We start from the raw sequence: 25489 nt of genomic DNA on the forward strand, positions 1-25489 counted from the left end.
CTAGTGTGTACTCCCACTGAAAAACCAGCTTGAATTATTCCAGTTTTCCCGTGAATTCAACACTTCGAGTTTTTTTGGGAGAATTCCACCCATGCAGTTAAGCGCTCAAAGCTGTAAGTTGCTGTCAGGGAAACCCTACTCTCCACAGACTGCATTGTTACAGCCTTTGCTGATAGAATTTGCACAAAAATTACTATAATGGCATATTATTCTCACAATACTAATAAAAAAAATTAGGAGTAACTGAGTTTTTAACAGCATAATAAATTATAATTATAACGTAATAACCCCTCCGGCTATGAAAAATTAACTTTACAAATGTGGGCTGCGATTCTCCCAAAAAGGTTCAAAGTGTCGAATTCGCGGGAAAAACTGGTATAAATCACGCAGGTTTTTTCAGTGCAACTTCAGACAAGAATCTCCCACAGTCTGTGCAATGCAGAGGTCACATTCAAGAATATCACTAAAAGCGTGGGGGTGGGGCATATTCATGCCAGAGGCTGACAGTTCCGGGCCCCCGAACTGTCAACCTGCAGTTTGCTGGCCAGCTTGATCGCTGGCCAGCCCAGGACCCTCACAGTGCTGCCCCTTCACTCTCCCCATGGCCCGATTGCAGCCCCCCATCCATTCACATGCCGGCCCCGATCCCCTGGCATCCCTGAGTGCCCCGGTCTCCTGCGCTCCAGCAATGACGATCCTCCCCCATCCCCCAGGCAGAGCCCACCCACAGACGGCAGAGCCCACCCCCGGGAGGCAGAACCCCCCTGGCTGACAACCCCCCCCCCCCCCTCCGCAGACCCCCAGGCTGACCATCCCCCCCCCCCTCGGCTGCCCCGATCGCAGGCCTCCCTGCAGCCCCAACTGATCCCCATGCAGAGTACAGCGGGACTCCCCACCCCCACGTTCTTCCCCCTAGGCCCCGCCCCCTTGACTCTGCCCGATGCCCAATGAGCAGTGCCAAGATTTCCCCTGGGCATGGGTACTTGTCCCCTGGGCAGTGCCAGTGGGCACAGGCTGGCACTGCCAGGGTGCCCATACCCAGAGGGCACCACCCTCCTGTCGCCCGACCCCCTGGGGGGCCCCGATTGCTCCCCATCACTCCAGCTTGGTAAGGCCGCTAGTTCTCCGAAAGTGGGGAGCTAGTCTAAACCCTATTGAAGTGAAATACTCCTGCCGAGATGGGAGACGCTAGCAGGCCTGGAGAATTCAGTCCCGGGCACACCAATTAAATTTAAACTGTATTTTAAAGGCTATTTAAATATTAGTCCCGCCTCCCAGCCGATTTTTGTTGCTGCGCAGATGCCGCGGAAAATCTGGGCCTGGGAGGCGCAACGCAGTGCGAATGCTCACGTGAATCCCGCGAAACAATTAGTGTGGCAGGATAGGAGAATCGCCCCCATGGAGTCTCATTCCTGCAAAAGAAAATTAAGGTGCAACATTTTTCAAAATGGAAAGTTAAAATAGGTTTCTTTAATTTTTACAAATCTATAATCCCATGTGTATGTCTCAATTTTTATTTTGCTTCCTTTACAATGATTTTGCGAACTTATAGTTCCTGTATTTTACTTCCTGCTTTGCAGTCTGCATGTTTCATGCCCTTGGATATGTTTCACACTTTTGGATAGTTTCTGGCCATTCCTTCACTTCTCAGCAAAATTTGCACCATTATTCCCCGATTCCCAACTTGGGTCACTTCTACTATTAGTTCAAAGAGTCTTTCTTACAGATGTACTTAACAATCTCTCATTGTCATAGATCTGAATTGTCACTAAAGGTTAAGTCCATTGATGATGGTCAGAGTGATCTGCAGATCCGTGAACACGCTCCATGGAAACATTGTCGTGTCGTGATAAGAATTCATCCACAGGACCAGAAAAATGGTTAGCTGCAGCAAACATTTCTGTTAAAATTTATACAGCGTTCGGTTTCAACACTTGAAATTCTAGAGATATTTCCTGTCACATTATTTTCTTCTTTCAGATGAAACAAACAAATGCATTAGAGCTGAGTGGCCAAACAGAATAGTGGTTAACACAGGGAGGGTAGGTAACAAAACAGGTTCTGATGGAAAAAATAAATGGTAGATGAGTTCAATCAACCGTCTGAGGACAGCTAATGTTTGCAAATCTTTTAGGGTCACCAGCCTCACACACTGGATTTTGATGCTGTTTTGGATGAAAGTACTTCTCAAAGGGATGTGTATGAAACTGTGGCTAAGGTAATTTTTCTATTTGTACAAATATTTCAAATATTCATCTAATATAACATTTTACATGCCTTAAGGCTAATTTAAAGCTTTAGCTATACTCGAGTGGCAGCAGCCTGAAAATGGTGTCGGGTCACTTAGCCTGGTAAACCAACCACTACCAAGTTGGGCAGAATCCTGAAGTGGGCAGCCAGAGTGTCAATTTGTAATATGAAAATATCAACCCTACAATATACTAGAATGCTAAATGTAATTTTGAGATACAAAAGGGTGCCTTGCCCATTTGTATCAAATGTTAAAGGGATCGTTGGAGGCCAATCAGAAAAAGGTAGAAATCTGATCCGTGCCCTCCTCTCCTTTCTTCTCACCCCCATACTTTCATTCAACTTTCATCCCAAGGGAGACTGTATGCTGCCCCCACACTGGATATACTTACTCCCACCAGCAGGTGAATTTAGTGTGGAAGCTGTCTGGTATTCTGTCTTCCCATATCCAGAAACCTGCAACCATTTGACATCCATAGCTCTCCGGCTGCAGGTAAATGTGTTCAAACCTCAAAGTGTACAGGTGGCGAGTGCTGACTATCTGCCTCTTACCTGTTATGCCCCTCAAGTTCAATCACTCCTATTGACTTTGAAAGTCTTTATATTGTGATAGAAATGAAACAAGTAAATATGGATATTTTAGTAAAGCTGTTTATGGTGCCACAAAATAGTAAGATGCAAATTTTCATCCGTGGTCCCACGTAAGACATATTAACAATTTCAGGGAGAATAGTTAAAGAAGATACCATCAAATAGGTAGGGAGGACAAGTCAATCTTCACAGCCTTTGTACAGTTTCTCGTGGCTAATTGAGGAGTGCCTTGGAAGAGATCAATTGCTTCCTATTTCAATTGTATAATAGTACAGTGCAGTGCTACTGCTGGCTAATGGGGTGGAATTGGCTAACATGTGGATTGTCAAACGTTAATTTTATACATTTTGTACAAAAAAACAGAAAGAAAATAAAGTGTGTATTTTTCATGTTGCAAAATACAACACATTACCTTGGTAACTAGCAATAAAACACTAGACTTGTGCTAAGAGGACCTAAACAAAACATGTTCAAGATCAGGTGAATATTTGGACGGAAATAAAGGGAATAGTGGGAAGTGGGTGGGTAAATGTTATTAATGCTATTTTCTCATTTGGAATGACAACAAAGGAATTGAGTTGAAAGATCTGTTTCTGTGTCGTAACTGCTATGCATTGCTATGTATACATCAATCTTGATTTTTATTTGAACTTGGCCATGCTTGTTGATTGACTTTTGCTGGTTGTCAGTCAAGTTAATAAAACTGTTACAAAGAGTGCAGATCTTTCTTTAGTTATTGAGAAAGGAAGAAAACAGCTACAGCTGGTTCTATCATTCAGCACTACACCACTATCAGTATGTCATGCACTAATGGTGCTCATGGCAATAAACAACATACTTAGCTAAATACTGCATAACTCTCAAAGGTAACATAATGTTCTGTTGTTCCCCCAGCCCCTTGTGGAATTTGCACTTCAAGGGTATAATGGATGTGTCTTAACGTATGGTACCCCTGGAAGTGGAAAAAGCTATACCTTGCAAGGTGGGAATCTTTCAGGAAAACAACGGGGTATCATTTCCAGAGCAGCTGAAGATCTCTTCAACAGTATCCATTTCAATGTTTCTGCTTTGTATCTTTTTGCAGGATATAAACTTCTTAAACAATTGAATTATTTTCGTGCACATATCTTACAAAATTAGTTGGTTATAATGCTGCTGCAATGGCGATATAAAATGTGCAAAATGATCTATATTAATTCTCTCAGTAGTTAATACATTCATCTTGTCTATTCTGTTGAAGTGAACAGTTTTTAAATATCTCATTTTCTTCTAAGCTATTCTGTGAAAACTTCAGTTTATTTTATTCACATTTTGCATTGGATTGCATAGGTAATACAGCAAAGAAACAGGCCATTTGGCCCAAGCAGTTGTAACACTTGAACTGTTAGGAGGATTCAGACTTGAATAAAATAAGTAATGGCACTGGCAAAGGTGTAGGATTATAAAATTCTTGAACTAACTTTATTAAACAATGTTTCAAAATCACAAGGATATGAATACTGTAGCACATTGATAGCTGATTGAAAGGAATTAATACCCAAACTAATAATTATGGAGGAAAATAATAGCCACATTAATAACTGTCCAGTGAAAGGGTTAACAGGGACAAATCACAAAGCTTGCACAATGTTTAACTACAGGATAGTAAGCAGCTAGTTCCAGACACCCGACCTTCAGATAAAGAAGAGAGAACGATACTATGGTAGGAGAAGGCCTTCAAACCATGCATTGGATGAGGGAATGATCCATGTTCTAATATCCAGACACAGCTGGAATGCCTAAAGATAGGGGAAAACAATACAACAATACTCAATTGAGGCAAGTAAAAACCTCACACCAATTGGATATTATAATTAAGCAAGTGTAGGTTGATTGTGATTGGTTTTAAAAACTGTACTTTTATATGATGTAACCTTTTATGATTGGATGGAGACAATGCCTATTCTTTTTATTGGTATATGCTAATTACTTGCAATCAAAGCTGAGACTTTAATTGCCTTTGTATTTATGATTTTTTCACTCAGAATGGTCTGAATGTCTTCATTCAGAGTGCTATAGCTATAGTAAAATCCATCTTAAACCACTCTGTTACTTTGTCTGGCTACTTGAGGGAATGATAGTTTTAAATACAGCAAGAAAACCATAGTAACAGCCCTAACAGATTTGGTGACAGGAACTGGCTTTCGCTCAGGCTGGCTGGGGATAGCAGTGAGTATGAATCGTCTGATTGATACTCTGAGCTGAGCTATTGTCTACCTAGCAGCAGCAGCAGTTGATTTAACGAGTGAAATTGGAACCCAAAGTAAAGTGGACCAGACAAGGGGAGTGAAAAGTTAATGGGGGACCCCAAAGGTTTTGTGAGCACGTGGTGGTCAGCAAGATCACGAGCCATGGCAAAAGCCGAGAAGGCGAATGCCAACAAGTGGCAGCCAAAAAGGCAGAACTTGAATTTATTACTGAATAGGGAGGAGATGCAGTAAATTACTCAAAACCTTTTCTTTAAAAACAAATCTGAGAGAGCCAAGCTCTCTCTTAAATCAGGTACCAATTAGCATCTGTCTAGAGGAAGGGTTGAATTGCAGTTATAAAGTAAGGAGTTCTGCTTGGTTTATCTGGATATTCATACATTTGTTTATTTTGGTTTTGAACTCAAGGTTTTTCCATCTGGGGAGATAACTTTACAGGTTTTTAAATACAGGAGTTTAGAAGATAAAAACAGAACCACGAGAATGTTTACAGAATTCATTGTTGCTTTAAAGTGGATGCTAAGTTTCTCTGCTTTAATGTTTTCTGCATGATTTTGTGATCATAGTTTGTGATTTAAGTCAAATAGATGAAAAAAAAGGAAATGTAATTGATGAAGTTTCTTTTCATAGGTTATGGACCTGGGTTCATGTTTCAATGGCCATAAGCTTGATTACAGGATATTTTGAGAAACCAGATACAAATTCACACGTGAGATTGAGATGGTTTTAATTATAATGGTTGATTAACATTTAGGATATTTGAAATGATTATGGCAAACTTTGTGTTGGATTGATCTTGGGTTAAGACTTCTTGTCGGGTCATGACATAATTAGAATCACGAAAAGGATGATTCTGAAATTAGATACTGGGGAAGAAAAGAAGAGACAGAAGGATTCCTGAACCATGGGTGATGACATAATGACATCCATTTGAGAACTTTCCTCAAAGCCTTTTGAAACTAGCAGAGAATTAACCCTGTCTGTTAACAAATGAAGATTTTTTAAATGCAGGAGCTGGGCCTTGCAAAATGTTAAAGTTTTGAATTGTCAGATGTGTTCAGACTAATTAACCCATTCTGCCCCCAAGCAGGATGGATCTTCGTGTTTTTGTTTTGCAGGTAACTGAAAATAAAACAAGATTCGCAGTAGCTTCAAGACATTTGAGAATTTATTTATAGACCTTTAATAAAGCAGCAATTATCAGCCTGAATCAAAATCTGGTAAAAGAGGGAGGGCATCTAGTAAGGAGTTACAAAAGATATAATGGGTAGGGAGTGCAAGGTTGTATTCACCACTATTGAACAATTTTTAGCAACAGCACTGGCTTTAGGGGGCTGTCAGATAATGATAGAACATAGAACATTACAGCGCTGTACAGGCCCTTCGGCCCTCGATGTTGCGCCGACCAGTGAAACCAATCTAAAGCCCATCTAACCTACACTATTCCAATATCATCCATATGTTTATCCAATGACCATTTAAATGCCCTTAATGTTGGCGAGTCCACTACTGCTGCAGGCAGGGCATTCCACGCCCTTACTACTCTCTGAGTGAAGAATCTACCTCTGACATCTGTCCTATATCTATCACCCCTCAATTTAAAACTATGTCCCCTCGTGCTAGCTATCACCATCCGAGGAAAAAGGCTCTCACTATCCACCCTATCTAATCCTCTGATCATCTTGTATGCCTCTATTAAGTCACCTCTTAACCTTCTTCTCTCTAACGAAAACAACCTCAAGTCCCTCAGCCTTTCCTCATAAGACCTTCCCACCATACCAGGCAACATCCTGGTAAATCTCCTCTGCACCCTTTCCAATGTTTCCACATCCTTCCTATAATGTGGCGACCAGAACTGTACGCAATACTCCAAGTGCGGCCACACCAGAGTTTTGTACAGCTGCAACATGACCTCCTGGCTCCGAAACTCAATCCCTCTACCAATAAAAGCTAAATGATGGGAATTATTACACTGTCATAGTAGCACGGTAGCACAGTGGTTAGCACTGCTGCTTCACAGCTCCAGAGTCCTGGGTTCGATTCCCGGCTTGGGTCACTGTCTGTGTGGAGTTTGCACATTCTCCTCGTGTCTGCGTGGGTTTCCTCCGGGTGCTCCGGTTTCTTCCCACAGTCCAAAGATGTGCAGGTTAGGTTGATTGGCCATGCTAAAAATTGCCCTTAGTGTCGTGGGATGTGTAGGTTAGAGGGATTAGTGGGTAAATATGTAGGGATATGGGGGTAGGGCCTGGGTGGGATTGTGGTCGGTGCAGACTCGATGGACCAAATGGCCTCTTTCTGTACTGTAGGGTTTCTATGATAGTGACCCAACAGCATTCTAGTTGGATTGTGTGGTGTGGATGTTCAAAGTTAGTGAACCAATCACAATGCTGGGAGAAGTGGCTCTTTACACAGAGCCAATTTGAATATGGGGAGGTTGAAAACTGTATCAGATGTGAGTTGGCTCAATGGGAAAGCCTGCTCCTGCCAACAAACTGACAGATTATTATAGTTAGGGACGAGGGAAATAACCTAGTGGGATAAATGAACATTGAAGGAAAGGACCATGTATGGGATGTGCAGATGAGATGTGAGAAAGTGAACAGGGTAACAGAAGAGCTGTGATAGGGGAGGTGATAGTTGAACAGGGTAGGACAGATTTAAAGGTGGGATTCATTTGATGGATAATGAGAATGACAATGGTGATTTAAAAAATAGAGACATTTAAAGGGATTCTAAGAGAAAAATAAAAAGAATAAAAACACAGTTTAGCTGTTAGCTATGGATGTAGAAACAGTTTTTTTTTAAAAGACGAGATATGATAGGCATTAATAGACATTTGAAAGCCCACAACACTGTTGTTTGAATTTGGGACAATTCTGACATAGGAAAATGTACGGTTAGCAAGCTACCTTAAAAATGATACTGTTTCAGACAAAGAACAAGCAGTCAAAATAGGTTACTGCCTGAAATCAAATGGAAAGGTTTGATTTCTGTTTTAAAGATGTTATGAAGCAAACTGAGTAGGATTAAGTAATTGAGACGATAGAGACTGGAATTTAAACAGCAAAAGGGAATTGGGATATTGAGTGCAATTCAATTAATTGGAATATTTCGACTTGGCACTGATGTATATTCTAACGAAAGGAAAGTATAGATGGGCTAGTAAATTGATAGCTTTCTCTTGGTGATATTTTTGTCCTTGTCTATGTTTTTAAGAGAGCAGAATTTGATACTCTGACTGCCACCCGAGGCATTTGGACCATATGTGGATAGATGGGCAAAGACTTCAAAATCTTTTGAAAAGATCGCCTGAGGGTCAAGATGTTAGCATAATATTGAGATACTGTATAAGTGTGCAGATGAGTTACATGTGAAGTAACTAATATGTAGGAAATCAGTCCACATTGGACCCATTTAAGGGTTTGGAAGAGCATGCAATTATACATTTAAGATCTCAGACAAGCACACCACTTGACAAACAACATGGCATGAATGGTTAATGGGACCAGGAGAGTCAAACTCTTAAATAATCAAGGCACTGACACATACTCCATAGAGAAACTGATTTCAAAACAATTGGGACAAAATTCAAAAAGCAGTACCTGTCAAAAAAAGGCAAAATTAAAATGAAAGAGTAAATAATTTAGGTTTCAACAATTTAAGGGCCTAGTGGGACCGGAGTGCAGTGGCGATTCAAGAGGGAAGTAAAAAGGGCAGCCTGTTCATAACATCCTCTGAGATGATGGGACTCAGAGGTGAAAAAGACTCAGAGGGCAATTAGGGTATTAAAAGGATATATGATTCAAGTATTGGGTTTGTGGAAATATTTATTCAATGTCATGAAACCTGGCTTTGAAGGCCAGTATTGTCAAGAACTATGTAAACATGTGATAGATAAGACTTGATTATAGAGATATTAAATGTTACCGGCTTAATACCTGTGGATATCAAAAACCTACCCAATGTCCAAACATGGTGGAGCCTCCCCCAGATGGGTTAGTCAGGATTGGGAAAGCTAAAACCTGACTACATGATGTGACAATGGTATCTCTAGGGATAACTTACAATGTTTTGGGCCTATTAACAATATTACATTCAACATGCCACAATCATCCTACTGCCATTAAATGGGCAGAGGTCCAACTGCAGAGCATCATTGATGATTATACTTTCAGAATTGCTTCTGAATCATGGATACGAGATAAAAGGAGTATTCTGGGAAATATGGGGGCATTGTTTGGGAATGCAAACTTGGCAGTTAATTAAGTACACTTGTCTGAACTGAATAGCTATTTGTCCTGGGTTGCCATGGAAGTTAGAAAGGGACTACAATATGGAGCCTATGGAGCCAAGTATGCACTTACTGCTGTTGACCTACAAGGTGAGGGACTCGTAGAAACATTTAGTCATGTAGCCAAAGGAACAAGCCATACCATTGACGTCCAAGTCAAAGGGCAGGCATGCAACAATCTTGCCAGAGATCTGATAGATGAGGTTAGGTCTGACATTGAAGATTTGAGATTTGGAACCATTCCTCAACATTCCTATATAAATGAAACTTTCTTAACATTCACTGGGACAGACATGAATTAGTAGTCACTCGACCAGGAGGAGATCCAGTGAAGGGGACTACAAAATTCATTATGGTGATACCATAGGAAAGTACGTCCAATGAAACCTTCAAGGATATCTATAGATTTGAATCATTAGGGATTGAAGAAGGAGGCTGGGTACACTGAGCCGGATCTAAAGGGTACATGACCCATAAGGAGGGCCTGACATATGTGAGCATAGTAAGAAGTCTCACAACACCAGGTTAAAGTCCAACAGGTTTATTTGGTAGCACAAGCCACAAGCTTTCGGAGCACATATGTGAGCATGACAAAATGCTGTTCAGAATCATGCTGTTCAGCAGCATGGATTCATGAGGGGAAAGTCGTGCTTGACGAACATGTTGGATTTTTATGAAGATGTGACGAGGGCGGTTGATGGAGGAGAACCGGTGGATGCGGTGTTTTTGGATTTCCAAAAGGCGTTTGATAAGGTGCCCCATAAAAGGCTGCTGAAGAAGATTAGGGCACACGGAGTTGGGGGTAGTGTGTTAAAGTGGATTGGGGACTGGCTATCCGACAGGAAGCAAAGAGTCGGAATAAATGGGTGTTTTTCTGGTTGGAGGAAGGTAACTAGTGGCGTGCCGCAGGGATCGGTACTCGGGCCGCAACTGTTTACCATTTATATAGATGATCTGGAGGAGGGGACGGAGTGTAGGGTAACGAAGTTTGCAGACGACACAAAGATAAGTGGAAAAGTGAATCGTGTGGAGGACGGAGAAGATCTGCAGAGAGATTTGGACAGGCTGAGTGAGTGGGCGAGGATATGGCAAATGGAGTATAACGTTGATAAATGCGAGGTTATACACTTTGGAGGAAATAATAACAAATGGGATTACTATCTCAATGGAAACAAATTAAAACATGCTACCGTGCAAAGGGACCTGGGGGTCCTTGTGCATGAGACGCAAAAGCCCAGTCTGCAGGTACAACAGGTGATCAAGAAGGCAAATGGGATGTTGGCCTATATTGCGAGGGGGATAGAATATAAAAGCAGGGATGTCTTGATGCACCTGTACAGGGCATTGGTGAGGCCGCAGCTGGAATACTGTGTGCAGTATTGGTCCCCTTATATGAGGAAGGATATATTGGCATTGGAGGGAGTGCAGAGAAGGTTCACCAGGTTGATACCGGAGATGAGGGGTTTGGATTATGAGGAGAGGCTGAGGAGATTGGGTTTGTACTCGTTGGAGTTTAGAAGGATGAGGGGGGATCTTATGGAGACTTATAAGATAATGCGGGGGCTGGATAGGGTGGAGGCGGAGAGATTCTTTCCACTTAGTAAGGAAGTTAAAACTAGAGGACACAGCCTCAAAATAAAGGGGGGTCGGTTTAAGACAGAGTTGAGGAGGAACTTCTTCTCCCAGAGGGTGGTGAATCTCTGGAATTCTCTGCCCACTGAGGTGGTGGAGGCTACCTCGCTGAATATGTTTAAAGCGCGGATGGATGGATTCCTGATCGGTAAGGGAATTAAGGGTTATGGGGATCAGGCGGGTAAGTGGTACTGATCCACGTCAGATCAGCCATGATCTTATTGAATGGCGGGGCAGGCTCGAGGGGCTAGATGGCCTACTCCTGCTCCTATTTCTTATGTTCTTATGAATCAGAACATTACATAGCGTGTGCTTGTCAGACCCTCAAGCCTCCAGGGAACATCAGCAAGATAATTGCTGATATTTTACATAGAAGGTAGGAGCAGGAGGAGGCCATTTGGCCCTTTGAGCCTGCTCCGCCATTCATTACGATCATGGCTGATCATCCAACTCAATAGCCTAATCCTGCTTTGATCCCATTTGCCCCAAGTGCTATATCCAGCCACCTCTTGAATACATTCAATGTTTTGGCATCAACTACATCCTGTGGTAATGAATTCCACAGGTTCAACACTCTTTGGGTGAAGAAATGTCTCCTCACCTCCATCCTAAATGGTCTACCCTGAATCCTCTGACTGTGACTCCTGGTTCTGGACTCCCCCCACCATCAGGAACATCCTCCCTGCATCTATCCTGTCTCAACCTGTTAGAATTTTATAAGTGTTTATGAGATCTCTCTCCCGCCCCCCCCCCCCCCCCCCCGCCCCCCCTCCTCCTCATTCATCTGAATTCCAGCGAAAATAATCCTATAGTAGTCAATCTCTCTTCATACATCAGTCCCGCCATCCCCAGAATCAGCCTGGTAAACCTTCGCTGCACTCCCTCAAGAGCAAGAACATCCTTCCTCAGAAAAAGAGACCAAAACTGCACATAATACTCTAGGTGTGGCTTCACCAAGGCTCTACATAGCTGCAACAACACATCCCTGCTCCTGTACTCGAAACCTCTCACAATGAACGTCAACATGCCATTTACCTTCTTTACCGCGTGCTGCACCTGCATGCTTACCTTCAGTGACTGGTGCACAAGGACATCCAATTCCTGCTGCATACTTCCCTCTCCCAGTTTACAGCCATTCAGGTAGTAATCTGCCTTCTTGTTTTTGCTTCCAAAGTGAATAACCTCACACTTATCCAAATTATACTGCATCTGTCCAGGTCATTCTGAAGGGTCTCTGCATCCTTGTCACAGTTCACCCTCCCACCCAACTTGAAATCATCTGCAAACTTTGAGATGTTACATTTTGTTCCCTCATCCAAATCACTAATATATATCGTGAATAGCAGGGGTCCCAGCACCGATCCCTGTGGCACCCCACTAGTTACTGCCTGCCAATTTGAAAAGTACCCATTAATTCCTACTCTTTGTTTCCTCTCTGCCAACCAGTTTTCTATCCATCTCAATACACTTCCTCCAATCCCATGTGCTTTAATCTTGCACGATAATCTCTTGTCAAACGCTTTCTGAAAGTCCAAGTATACCACATCGATTGGTTCCCCCTTGTCAACTCTACGAGTTACACCTTCAAAGAACCCCAACAGATTTGTCAACAGATTTACCATTGAAGGAGGCACTTAAAGCAGTGCAGGTGGGCCCTACGCAGTGGTGCACTCTGGAAACGGAGATAATATTGGGAAGTTTACTTTGAGAAAGTAATCACAGTTTTTGACACTCATTGACTGTAGGAGGCTTGCCAGGAAATAACAGGTTACATGTTTGGAGCCTGATGGGATGACTCGTTATACACTGATAAGACACCAAGGAAAGTGGTCGACAGGCTATGAGGGAGGCTATGGAAATTACCCATGAATATGTCAGGCACTCCAAGGAATAGACCAATAAGGGATGTATTCAGGTGCACCTAGATACTCAGATTGCCACCAGATGGAAACAATCAGGAACACATTGGTGGGACACATTTGTTTCACGAATGTCAGGGAACTGCCTAACCAATTAGTGAGAAATCATCAAGATAGGGATGACCGTAAGGTCAGGGATAATGCTATTACGGGCCTCCCTAATATGCTGTTATCAAAGAAAATCGATTAAACTGCCAGCACTGGCAGTATCTCGCTATGCTCCTATGGTTCCCTGTAAGGAATACAGTAGGAAGTTTCACAACACCAGGTTAAAGCCCAACGGGTTTATTTGGAATCACGAGCTTTCAGAGTGCTGTTCCTTCATCAGGAGGTTAATTCACAAATACAGCATATATAGGTAAAGATACAATTGCAAGCTAATTACAGATTGGAATGTGAAAAATGGTTGGAATGCGAGTCTTTACAGGTAATCAAGTCTTTGCAGTATGCATGGAGAGAGGACTAATCACAGGTTAAAGAGGTGTGAATTGCCTCAAGCCAGGACAGTTCGCAGGATTTTGCAAACCCGGGCAGCATGGTGGGGGTTACAAGTAGTGTGACATAAACCCAAGGTCCCGTTTGAGGCCGTCCTCATATGTGGGGAACTTGGCTATCAGTTTCTGCTCGGCGATTCTGCGCTGTCGTGTGTCCTGAAAGCCGCCTTGGAGAACACTTAACCCGAAGGTCAGAGGCTGAATGTCTTTGACTGCTGAAGTGCTCCCTGACTGGAAGGGAAGACTCCTGCCTCACAATTGTTGTGTGGTGTCCATTCATCCATTGTCATAGCGTCTGCACGGTCTCGCCAATGTACCACACCTTGGGACATCCTTTCCTGCAGCATATGCAATAGACAATGTTGGCTGACTCGCATGAGTATGTACAGTGTACTTGGTGGGTGGTGTTCTCACATGCGATGCTGCTGTCCATGTCGATGATCCGACACGTCTTGCAGAGGTTGCTGTGGCAGGGTTGTGTGGTGTTGTGGTTGCTGTTCTCCTGAAGGCTGGGTAGTTTGCTGCGAACAATGGTCTATTTGAGGTCGGGCGGTTGTTTGAAGGCAAGTAGTGGGTGTGTGGGGAAGGCCTTGGTGAAATGTTCATTGTCATCGATGACATGTTGAAGGCTTCGCAGAAGATTTCTCCACTCCAGAGAAGTACTGGACGACGAAGGGTACTTTGACGGTAAGCCGACTACCGTTACCGGACACCCCACCATTTTTTACCTACAATGGAGGAGACCGTGATGACATTAAACTTTATGGATACCCTCTCAGTGGAGGCACACAATATATTTCAATGGACACAGAAAGACCCTGTATTGGCGAAGGTAAAGCATCTGGTGCTAACAGGGCAGCTGGAAAGATCGGCCTATCCACAGTTCCAACCATACTGGAGCAGGAGGGAGCAGATCATGGTGGAAGACGGGATACTGCTGTGGGGAGCACGGGTCATCGTCCCAAGGCAGGGCAGTAGGGATATACTGGCCGAACTACACTATGGGCACCCTGGAGTATCAAAAATGAAGATGCTGGCCAGGAGCTACCTCTGGTGGCGTGGTCTGGACGCAGACATAGCGAAACTGGTAGGACAGTGCCAGAAGTGCCAACAGGGGCAGAAGGCACCACTGACAGCCCTGCTGCACCCGTGGGAGTGGCCAGGCAGACCATGGTTGCAACTCTATGTCAACTTTGCAGGCCCATTTATGGGGTCCATGTTTCTGGTGATAATAGATGCCCATTCCAAGTGGTTAGACATCTATAAACTAAACTTGGCAAACATGACGGCAACCGTTGAGAAACTGCGCACCTCGTTCACAACGCACAGGATCCCAGAGGTATTAGTTTCCAATAATGTTTCAGTGTTCACCAGCCTAGAGTTCACAAAACTAATTAAATCAAATGGGATCCGGCACATCAAGACAGCACCTTATCACTTGGCATCAAATGGGCTCGTGGAGAGAGCAGTCCAGACGTTAAAGGCCGGGTTGAAAAAACAACCAGCGGCCACATTAACGACAAAACTCTCAAGGTGGTTATTTGACTATAGGACCTCTCCACACACCACCTCGGGAGCTGCGCCAGCAGAGTACTGATGGGCAGTTGTCCCCGCACCACCTGTTTTTGCCAAACCTGGCAGGAAAGGTGGAAAGACACCAGGAAGCCCAATGCAGGGGCCATAACAACACTCGCCGAGAGAGGCACTTTGAAGCGGGGGAGAGAGTTTGGGTCAGAAATTATGCAAATAGACCCACCTGGGTAACCAGAACAGTCGAGTCCAGGACCGGACCGGTATCCTATCGAGTACACATAGGCGAGGAAACACCTGGACCAGGTCCGGGCCTCAAGCCCTCTACCCGTTCCAGAGCCGAGTCCACCCTGCAGCCCTAGGGACAAGCAGAGTCCCCCAGTACCGCCTCCCCTGCACCCTTGATGGGGACCTCAGGGTCCGAAATGGACACAGGGGACGAAGCTGCAGCAATTCCCCTACCACCTGAAGTGGACGAGGAAGCAGACCTCCGGCATTCGCAGCGGAAGAGACGGGCGTCCAACTGTTACACACTGCCAACATCAGAGACCGAGTTGGGGGATCCTGACCCCGCGCTCGAGCGAAGGAAAAGACCCCTGAGGGAAGCAAACCGAGGGGATTCCTCAGACTTTGGGGTAGAAGAGTGTGATGACTTGAGCCAGGCTAATGAGGTTGGCTTGCTAGAGTATGAACTACATGATGAGTCTTTCCCACTGGGCACCGCAGGGGCTGGGGTGTATTATCGACCCTGATAATCACCTTTTGGTTTGATGTTTTAAGTTTCCTTTCGACTTTGTTTTTGGTTCGGGCTGTTCCCCCTTCCTTTTGGGGAGCTGCCCCTTTTAATTTGTCCCTAAGTTAATTTGAGTTTGTTTACTTGGTTGGTGTCAAAAGACATACCTGATGAATCTTTCCCACTGGACACCGCAGGGGCTGGGGCGTATTATCGACCCTGATAATCACCTTTTGGTTTGATGTTTTAAGTTTCCTTTCGACTTTGTTTTTGGTTCGGGCTGTTCCCCCTTCCTTTTGGGGAGCTGCCCCTTTTACTTTGTCCCTAAGTTAATTTGAGTTAGTTTATTTGGTTGGTGTGAAAAGACATACCCGATGAGACCTAATTGATGGTTAAATCAAGGAGCCTCATGCTCCCTATTTAAAGCAGGTGTGTCAGACACCCGGCCTGCATTCAGCAGGGAGCAACTGGAGCTGGCTGTGTACAGATGTATGATGTAAATAAAGTAACTTGGTGACGGGACTTTCGCCTCCGTGGAGTTATTACATGTACCACCATGTTTAAACTTTTCAAATACCTCTATGACATAATCAACCATGCTAAATTGCTCCTTAGTATCCAAAGATGTTCAGGTTAGATGAATTGGCTATGCTAAATTACCCCTTAGTGTCCAAAGATGTGTAGAGCTGGCTGTGTACAGATGTATGGTGTAAATAAAGTAACTTGGTGACAGGACCTTCGCCTCCGTGGAGCTATTACAACCGGATAGCTCAAAGCACTTTTACAGCCAATGAAATACTTTTTGAAGTGTGGTCATTTTTGTAATGTAGGAAACAAGGCAACCAATTTTGTGCACAGTAAGTTCTCGCAAACAGCACTGTGATAATGATCTGTTTCAGTGATATTGATTGAGGGATAAATATTGGGTTGGGGACCATGATAACTCTTCTGCTCTTCAAAATAATGCAATTTGACATTTTATGTTTACCTGATAGGGCAAACAGGGCCTCAGTTTAATGGATCATTTGAAAAACAGTCTCTGACATGCAGCATTCCCTCAATACTGCTCAGGTAAATCAACCTTGATTTTTGTGCTCAAGTCTGGGAGCAGGATTTGAGCTCACAACCTTCTGATTCAGAGGCAAGACCAACTTAGTCACAGCTGACATTTTGTTAATAACCTATTTTACTCACTTTTTTACACCTGAGTAATGAATTTGGTAATTGTTTAATTTTGATAGTATGTCACATCTAATAAAATTAGAGGGAAAATTGAGGGAAACAAAAATACATCAGGTTATCTTATTCTTGATTACTCTAGAATTGAAATTGTTATATTTATTTGCTAGAAAAGCTTTTCTTAACACTTTTTGCAGCTGTTGAGAAGTCAAGTTACAAGATCACAGCATCATACATTCAAATATCGAATGAAAAAATATACGATTTATTAGTAAGTGTACCATCATTTGACAATTTTTTAAAAAACAAAAGTAGCTGAATGGAATTTAAAGTTTGAACAGAATTATTCATAAAGATATACTGATTTTACTATTTCATAATAGTAGCTCAACGCAATAATATTGTTGAAATTTGTAATTTTTTTCTAACCTGATTTACTATTTCATGCATATGACAAGTCTTTTGCACCAACAAATCTAGCGAGAAGCAGGTAACTTACAGTTGTAAGGATGTTTGGGATCTCACCAAGAGGTCCAGTGGCTTGTATGGTTAAACATAAACTGCTTATTGGTGACCCATAAGTATAAACATACCGAAGGTATTTCCATGCATAAGTGCAGTTTCCATGCTGGCTCCTTCCAGACTCTTCTCCACACAGTCTACTATCATGTAATTCTTTGTGGGCAGTACGCCAGTCCTACATATAAACCCTTGATCTACTGAGCACTTATATACTGCACCTGCCCCATGTCAACCTCCCTGCCCCCCCAATCCTCACCCCTATCCCCCTGACCCCTTCAGACCCCTGCCACCCTTCAAGTCTCTGACTTTATAAATCAGTCTGGAGGCTTAACAATTCGTCCAGATCTCATTCTTGTCATGTTTGGAGGAATGATAGTCTCAATTGCTTGGGTTATTTCTACTAGTTTGGCATTGAAATTGTAGTATTCTGTGTATCACTTAACTGGTTGTCTCCATTTGATTGGCTTTTTGTGCTCCGTGGAATTATATGTTCTCTGTCTCTGCTTTGTTTAGACACTGGTGGTTTGTACTATTCCTTCCAAAGGGAATGTTCACTCCGTTCATTCCCACTGTGGACTTGGATTTTATTTTCTGTGAGGCCTGCCATATTCTTGCTGGGTGTTGACTTTTCAAAAATGAAACCTGTAATTGAGCTACTCACAGCTTTTCCTTTGATTGTCTCCTCTTTTCCTTCCAGCTGGTTCTTCAACCTAACAATATCCATGTTCCTCTTCTCTCTCAATTGGATAAGTTACAAAAATGGTAGAGAACCCTTTTTTTCTAATTTTCAAACTGGAACTGCACATTTTCTGCTTTTTGTTGCTTCTGTGCGCAAGAATTCGTCAACGTTTCCTTTTCCTCCTGTAGTCTTTCACTTTGCAGTTTGACCTCTGTATACTTCCTCATCACTTTTTCTAGGTGCTCATCCTTTTCATATATAGAATTAACATACTTGCTTTCCATTTCTTTGTATATACCTTTGGAAATATAATATTTTCCCATCTTCTAAATGTCTAACCATTTTTTCAGCTCTGTGGTCTCTTTTTATAATTTTTGGCTTCCTTCTGGAATATTGAATATTGCTGAGTTATCTTTGTCAACTGGTTCTTCAGTTCTTTCAGAGTGACATTAAATGGGTTTTGCTGTTCTTCTTAATATTCCAGAGACCAACCTTTGACCCAAGTGATCCTTATAATGTGTGAAGGCCCTTCAACAGGCTTTTTGAAACTCAATTGCTTCATTTTTGAGTTTTCTCGTAATTCAATATAGTCTTCACGAGTTTCTTCTGCTGTTCAGCCATTCTGTTGTTCAAGACAGTCTTCAATTTTTAATGCTGCCTTTGCATTTGATCTTGAAGGACAATTAAATATTCTTTCAATTGTTTATTTTCTCGTAACTTCTTGCCAACTCACCGCGCTTCATTGTATTACTTTGTTGCTACTGATAGTTCACCTTCTTTATTAGCTTCTCATGTTTATTCAGGGTTTTGTATTATTATGTTTCAGTGCAGCAACTTCTTTAAGTATTCTTTGTACTTCCAGTTGTGCCTGGCTGTATTTCTGGTTGAGTTCTTCCAAATTAGTTTTGATATGAACATTTTCCTATGGAAGAGTTTGATTTCCCTTTTGCAGCATTTTTTCCCTTTGCAATACTTCAGGAAGCTTACCGTCATTCAGAGCCCATTGCATTCTCCTCACTGGCACTTTTTGTTGCAGTTTGGGTAATGTGTTGGTATTTGCAAAAAGCACTATTTTTAAGCCTTTTGGCAGCTTCTTGGCCTCTTCTTTCTTCTGCACTAAACTCTTCAGTTCATGCACTTCATTGCACTGACCATTTTGTGATTTGCTTAGGAATTGTCTCCTTACATCACTATATGGATAATACTGTTCTCCAGTTCCACATTAACCCTCGCTGTGATGAACAACCTTATACTACACCCTCCTGTGACAAAGCTTCACATTTCACTTCTTCTATCTATAGATTGTTTTCAAAACAACATTATTTTCAATGTCATCCGTTACAACCAGAACATCACTTGCTAAACAAAGCCTATCATCATTTTCAGTTCAGTTGGCATTAAATTGAGATTGTTGCAGTTTTGGGTTTTAAATAACTATTTACATTCTCTACAGTTCCACAGTAATTCTCAAATGTAGAATCACACAATGTAATCCAAAATCTGAACTTTGTTGATGCTACCCTTGATTTTAAAAAAATACTTTTTATGGGATCCGGATATGACTGGTAAGGCTGGCATTTATTGTTCATCTCCTGTGGTGGACTTTCTTCTTGAAGAACGTTCACCACAGTCCACCACTGCATCATATCTTCTGACAACCAATCAGAGAACCATGATAAGTGTCTACGCTGAGATAATGAGCAGTCTTTGACAAAAAATTGAACAGAAACATAAATTATTCATTGTATTTCTATGTTTCAGAATATTCAACATTCAGAAAAAATTCGGATACATGAAAGTGATAACAATGTGTCTGTTGAAGGACTCACAGAAGTTGATGTCGCCTCTGTAGAGGATCTCCTTCAGGTTTTTAGAAAGGGAGCTTTAAACAGAAATGCAGGTACATTAGAAAAAGTGTGAATAATATTCTTTAAAGGAAAAGAAAAATACATGAATGTCTAAAATTACATAAAAAGGGACTACAGATATTGAGTCTAATTTAATATTTCATATGTAATAATGTGAAAAGAGTATTTGAGGACCAGGATCTCAACCCCCTTGGCTAAGGTCATGGTTTACACGGCAGCAGTGATTCCTGTGCTTCTATATGCTTTATAGATTTGGACAACATACAGCAGGCACCTCAAAACACTGGGGAAGTCCCACCAGCAGTGCCTTTGCACAATCTTTCAAACCTGAGACAAAGTGTGCAGTCCAACAGCAACTTCCTGTGTCAAGCAAATATTGAGGTCCTAATTCTGTTATTATCATTGGGGTCTTAGCTTAGGTTGTCCTTGGTTTGGATTGACAGAGACTGCTGAAGGCAGATAAACTTCAACTTTTATTAAACATTCTTCTATGTACAGGATAAGCTTGCCAGAAGGCTTTACATACAACTATCTCTTTGCATGCTCTGTTCTCGTCTGATCTTACATCACTGATGACATAGACTGTCTATTTACATCAACTGTTTACACTACAGAAAGAATTTTACCATCCCGCCCGTTACGGAAATTGTAGCAGGTGGAGTACAGACCACGCAAAGGTACGTTGACCTCGGGTGGGATTTCCCAGTACTGGGGCGAGCGCTGCTGGAAAATCCCGCCCTATATCTCCCCCGAAGTCTCTGACTTTCCTAGATACATCGGGTGGGACCTTGAGCCCACTCCATCTGTCTATGAAATTTCCAGCGTGGGCTCAAGATGTGGTGAAATCCAGAAATTGTGAATCTTGCTGGTGAGATCACTTCCAATTTTCGCCCCACCTTGCTGGCAACATAATCAGTTTCTCACCCACAATGGGCATGAACCTGATTTACATACATTTTAATGGATTTTAATATGATTAAGATGCCCCCGCGCCAGATATTGATCTCTTGCCATATAATCATACCTCGCCGACGTGGGGTCATGTTTACAATAGGTCCAACCAAATGTGAACCTCTCATGGCATAAAGGTGAGTATAGCCCCCAGGGGAGAGGGACATGGCCAGCCTGTGCCCTGGCAATGCCCCCTACCACTGACCCAGGCACAAGTTGGCACTGCCAGGTTGCTGCCAGGCATGTAGCAAGATCCAACTACGTCCGGCTGCCTCCAGGCAAACCCCCCCACCTCCACCCTCACCCTCCCACGAACACCAAGGTGAAGACAATGTAAGACCAGCGATCTGGGCCTATAACCTACCCCAGATCTCAAAGACTGGATACAGTATGCCTCTTCAAACTTGATATGCCCAGCCTTAAAATCGAGAGTACGAAAGCATGGCAGCCAGTTCTCAAATTCGGCTGAGAAGTTAGCCTCAGCGCCTCTCAGAAGATCGGGTGCACCCCACCTCTCCGAATTGGCTAGGATGTCTGACATACCATGCAACAGGATTTCCAAGGACTGAAGGTGAGCCTCCACTGAGGAAACTGCCCACTCGACTGACAGGATTCTTTCCTCTGCTTCATCCATTATCTTTCAGATATTTTGAGGTTCATCAAAATGAGCATCAATGATTTGCGCCAAGGAGCCTAGACCGTTATCCACAACTTTACCCACAATGGCAGCCATCTTCTTGATGCCTGCAACATCACCTGAGTGTGAGCTCACTCACCAGCTAAATCATCACGATGAACGAAGTCCCGTCTTGACTTTACTTAACAAGGATCTTCCAGGAACATAGCATAGATTATACACTCCAGGACCTCTCTTCAAAGTTTTGAAGAGATGTCACTACTCCATGCCAAACATTGAAGGAATTTTGCCACAACTTGTTGAAGAAAGTCTTTACTACTGGATGCTGGCAAGTGAAGTTCATTGAAAGTAGCAGTTTGTTGACTATGATCTGGGCGCTCTTTGAAAGGTACAGACGTTTTGCCAATTGGCATTTCTACTGCTCCAGAATAGTATCAACACAAACAGCATGCGATAGCCAAAGATCTACCAGGAGTGGAAGTAATTGTGGATGATCTCCTTGTCTATGGATGTGGAAATATGATGAAAGAAGCCATCACAAACATGATCAGAATCTAGTGAGACTGCTGGAGAAAGCTGGCCAGATGGGCCAGAAGCTGAATGCTCTCAACAGAAGTCCAAAGATGTGCGGGTTAGGTGGATTGGCCATGCTAAATTGCACCTTAGTGTCAGGGGGACTAGCTAGGGTAAATGCATGGGTTTATGGGGATAGGGCCTAGGTGGGATTGTGGTTGGTGCATACCTGAGGGGCTGAATGGCCTCCTTCTGCACTGTAGGATTCTATGATTCTATGCAACCTACTTGGCAACTTGGAATCTGTGTGGAGAAGCTGTCACCTTGGTCCTTCACAGCAGACAGATGATGAGGAAGATTTGCTTTCACAAATCACATTGTGAACTGAACAACCAGCCAACCCTGTGGTCAACGATTCCCCAATGAAGACAACGGATCAGTGGTAACATTCACCATAGCAATGACATTCTTGGAGAGGCAACATTACCCCAGGAACGAATGGAGACTAGACAAGCAGTCAAAAAAGCCCACATGCATATCATTAGAAAAACTGAGCACTTTAAAGATTATGGGTGTAAATTTCTATATTGTGCTGAGGTGAGAAAACTGGCATGCAGCTCACAGGCTGCACAGCTAGGGTTTCTCTCCAGATCATCCAGCACTCTATGCAGAGAAATCTGGAGGTGTGGCCCACACTGCCAAGCTGACAGAGCAGGGCCAGAAAAAGCCAACAGCCAGGACTCCCGAGATTGGGGTGCTGTTTTTAAAGGGCATTCTAATCTCCAATATAAAACAAAGGAACTCAGCTCCCACGGACATGGGACCCCCTCCCCCTCCCCCCATCCTAGATGCATAAGGAAGACCCCCTCACATGCACAAGAATCCACATATACAAGGGAAACCCCTCCCACCTCTTCGTGGGGCACTGCCAGGGTACTGCTCAGGCATGTCTCTCTCGCCTCCTGGGGCTATATTTACCTCTGCATCTCCAGCAGGTTCCCTTTATTTTTGAAAAGCCGTTGTAGACCTTGCTGATACGACATCATGTTGGCAAGGTGGGAATTCCTGATCTGGGGGGAATGATATGGTAGGGAAAGCCACTAATTACATGAAAATTTATTGAAATATCATTCCTGACCTTCCTGGGAGAGAACCTCATTATGTCACCAGCAGGAGGTAGGGAGAATTGGAATACGAGATCTTGCCGACAAGATTCTCATTTTCCGAGTCTCACAAGATTTTGTACCTGCATTAGCCACGAGTGCATACAGCGATATGGGTGCAAAATTGCAGCGTAAGTGTGCAAGCATGTGTAGGGACAGCCCAAAGTGGGACAGACTATAATAAACAAACATTTATTATATATTTTTGCACATGTGTGGTGATTTTCATTGTAGATCATGAATATGCATGATCTGCAACTGCAAATTATAGTATATTAAGGTTGTGTTTCCTTTTTATGAAAGAGGGAATGATTGGAGTGCCTTTGATTTGATTTATTATTGTCACATGTATTAGTATACAGTGAAAAGTATTGTTTCTTGCATGCATTACAGACAAAGCATACCGTTCATCAAGACGGAAAGGAGAGAGTGCAGAATGTAGAGTTACAGTCATAGCGAGAGTGTAGAGAAAGATCAACTTAATGCGAGGTATGTCCATTCAAAAGTCTGATGGCAGCAGGACAGAAGCTGTTCTTGGATCGGCGCACTGTGGCTGTCCATAGACTTCCCATAGTTACATTACCTCTGTCATCATTTGTATAAAGGCTTGGCAGCATCCACAACTTGGAGCAGATACATTAGTAGATGGTTGTTGCTGAGTCTGTGGCCAATGATGAGGATGAAACCATCAAAAAAGTCTATAAACTTGCACTTAATCATCCTTCTCACATTCTTTTCCCCCCTCATCTCACACATATTCTCATTCACTTGTTGCAGATGAATGCTGCAGTGAAAGCTTAGACTGCTGTTATACAAGGTCAGCTTGCTGGCATGCAGTTTCATAGCTGCAGTACCATAGCTGCAGTTACCAATGTACTAAGGGGTTTCCCGAGTGTCACAGTAGTGCAGCAATCTGTACTCCAACACATTCGGATCACTGAAGCACTGCTTCAAGGGAATGACTGTGGCTTCATTCTGAAGTTCACATTATGGGGGTGATCTTACCAAGAGAATTCTCAGTCCCAAACGAGTGTGAAAATGGGAAAAAATTGCACTGGTTTTTGGGTGACTTAAAAGTCGAATCTTACCACACTCTGTGAAAAACGTCTTGACAGACTTGAAATTCACCAGAAGGAGGAGTGGGCAAGGCCTAAATCGTCCACTGTCAGGGCGGCACGGTAGCACAGTGGTTAGCACTGCTGCTTCACAGCTCCAGGGACCTGGGTTCGATTCCCGGCTTGGGTCACTGTCTGTGTGGAGTTTGCACATTCTCCTCGTGTCTGCATGGGTTTCCTCCCACAGTCCAAAGATGTGCGGGTTAGGTTGATTGGCCATGCTAAAAATTGCCCTTAGTGTCCTGGGATGCGTAGGTTAGAGGGATTAGTGGGTAAATATGTAGGGATATGGGGGTAGGGCCTGGGTGGGATTGTGGTCGGTGCAGACTCGATGGGCCGAATGGCCTCTTTCTGTACTGTAGGGTTTCTATGATTTCTATGATTCTATGATTTCTATAAACGCCAACATTGCATTTGCCTTCCTAATTGCCGACTAAACCTGCACGTTAACCTTAAGAGAATCTTGTACAATGACTCCCAAGTCCCTTTGTGTTTCTGATTTCCTGAGCATTTTCCCATTTAGAAAATAGTCAGTGCCTCCATTCCTCCTTCCAAAGTGCATAACCTCACACTTTTCCACATTGTATTCCATCTGCCATTTCTTTGCCCACTCTCCTAACCTGTCCAAGTCCTTCTGCAGCCCCCCGCTGCTTCCTCAATACTACCTGTCCCTCTACATATCTTTGTATCATCTGCAACTTTAGTAACAGTGCCATCAGTTTCTTCCTCCAAATCGTTAATGTATATTGTGAAAAGTTATGGTCCCAGCACTGACCCCTGAGGTACACCACTAGTCACCACTAGCCATCTTGAAAAAAAACCCTTTCTCTCCACTCTCTGCCTTCTGCCAGTCAGCCAATCCTCTATCCATACCAGGATTTTACCCTAAACACCATGGGCACTTAACTTATTTAACAGTCTCCTATGCGACACCTTGTCAAAGGCCTTCTGGAAATCTAAATAAATCACATCCACTGGTTCTCCTTTATCTAACTTCCTTGTTACCTCCTCAAAGAACTCTAACAGATTTGTTAGACATGACCTCCCCTTGACAAAGCCGTGCTGACTCAGTCCTACTTTATCAAGTACTCTGTGATCTCATCTTTAATAATGGATTCTAGAATCTTGCCAATGACCGAAGTCAGGCTAACCAGCCTATAATTTCCCATCTGCTGC

At 43.1% G+C, this 25489-nt stretch overlaps 1 protein-coding gene across 4 annotated transcripts in view; it reads left to right on the plus strand.

Annotated features, from left to right (window-relative positions):
- The first annotated feature begins 1215 nt into the window (after positions 1-1215).
- The window catches only part of LOC144504822 (kinesin heavy chain), a 78762-nt gene continuing 54488 nt past the window's right edge, over positions 1216-25489 (plus strand). For all 4 annotated transcript variants that reach the window (XM_078230573.1, XM_078230574.1, XM_078230570.1 and 1 more), the window contains exons 1-7: positions 1216-1430; positions 1756-1880; positions 1981-2042; positions 2135-2218; positions 3736-3886; positions 17063-17136; positions 19828-19966. In XM_078230573.1, the coding sequence (XP_078086699.1) occupies positions 1300-1430; positions 1756-1880; positions 1981-2042; positions 2135-2218; positions 3736-3886; positions 17063-17136; positions 19828-19966 (766 nt within the window). In that variant the 5' untranslated portion in view covers positions 1216-1299. The remainder of the gene's footprint in view (positions 1431-1755; positions 1881-1980; positions 2043-2134; positions 2219-3735; positions 3887-17062; positions 17137-19827; positions 19967-25489) is intronic.

Source organism: Mustelus asterias, chromosome 15, assembly GCF_964213995.1.
Source record: "Mustelus asterias chromosome 15, sMusAst1.hap1.1, whole genome shotgun sequence".
In the NCBI taxonomy this organism is placed as follows: Eukaryota; Metazoa; Chordata; class Chondrichthyes; order Carcharhiniformes; family Triakidae; genus Mustelus; species Mustelus asterias.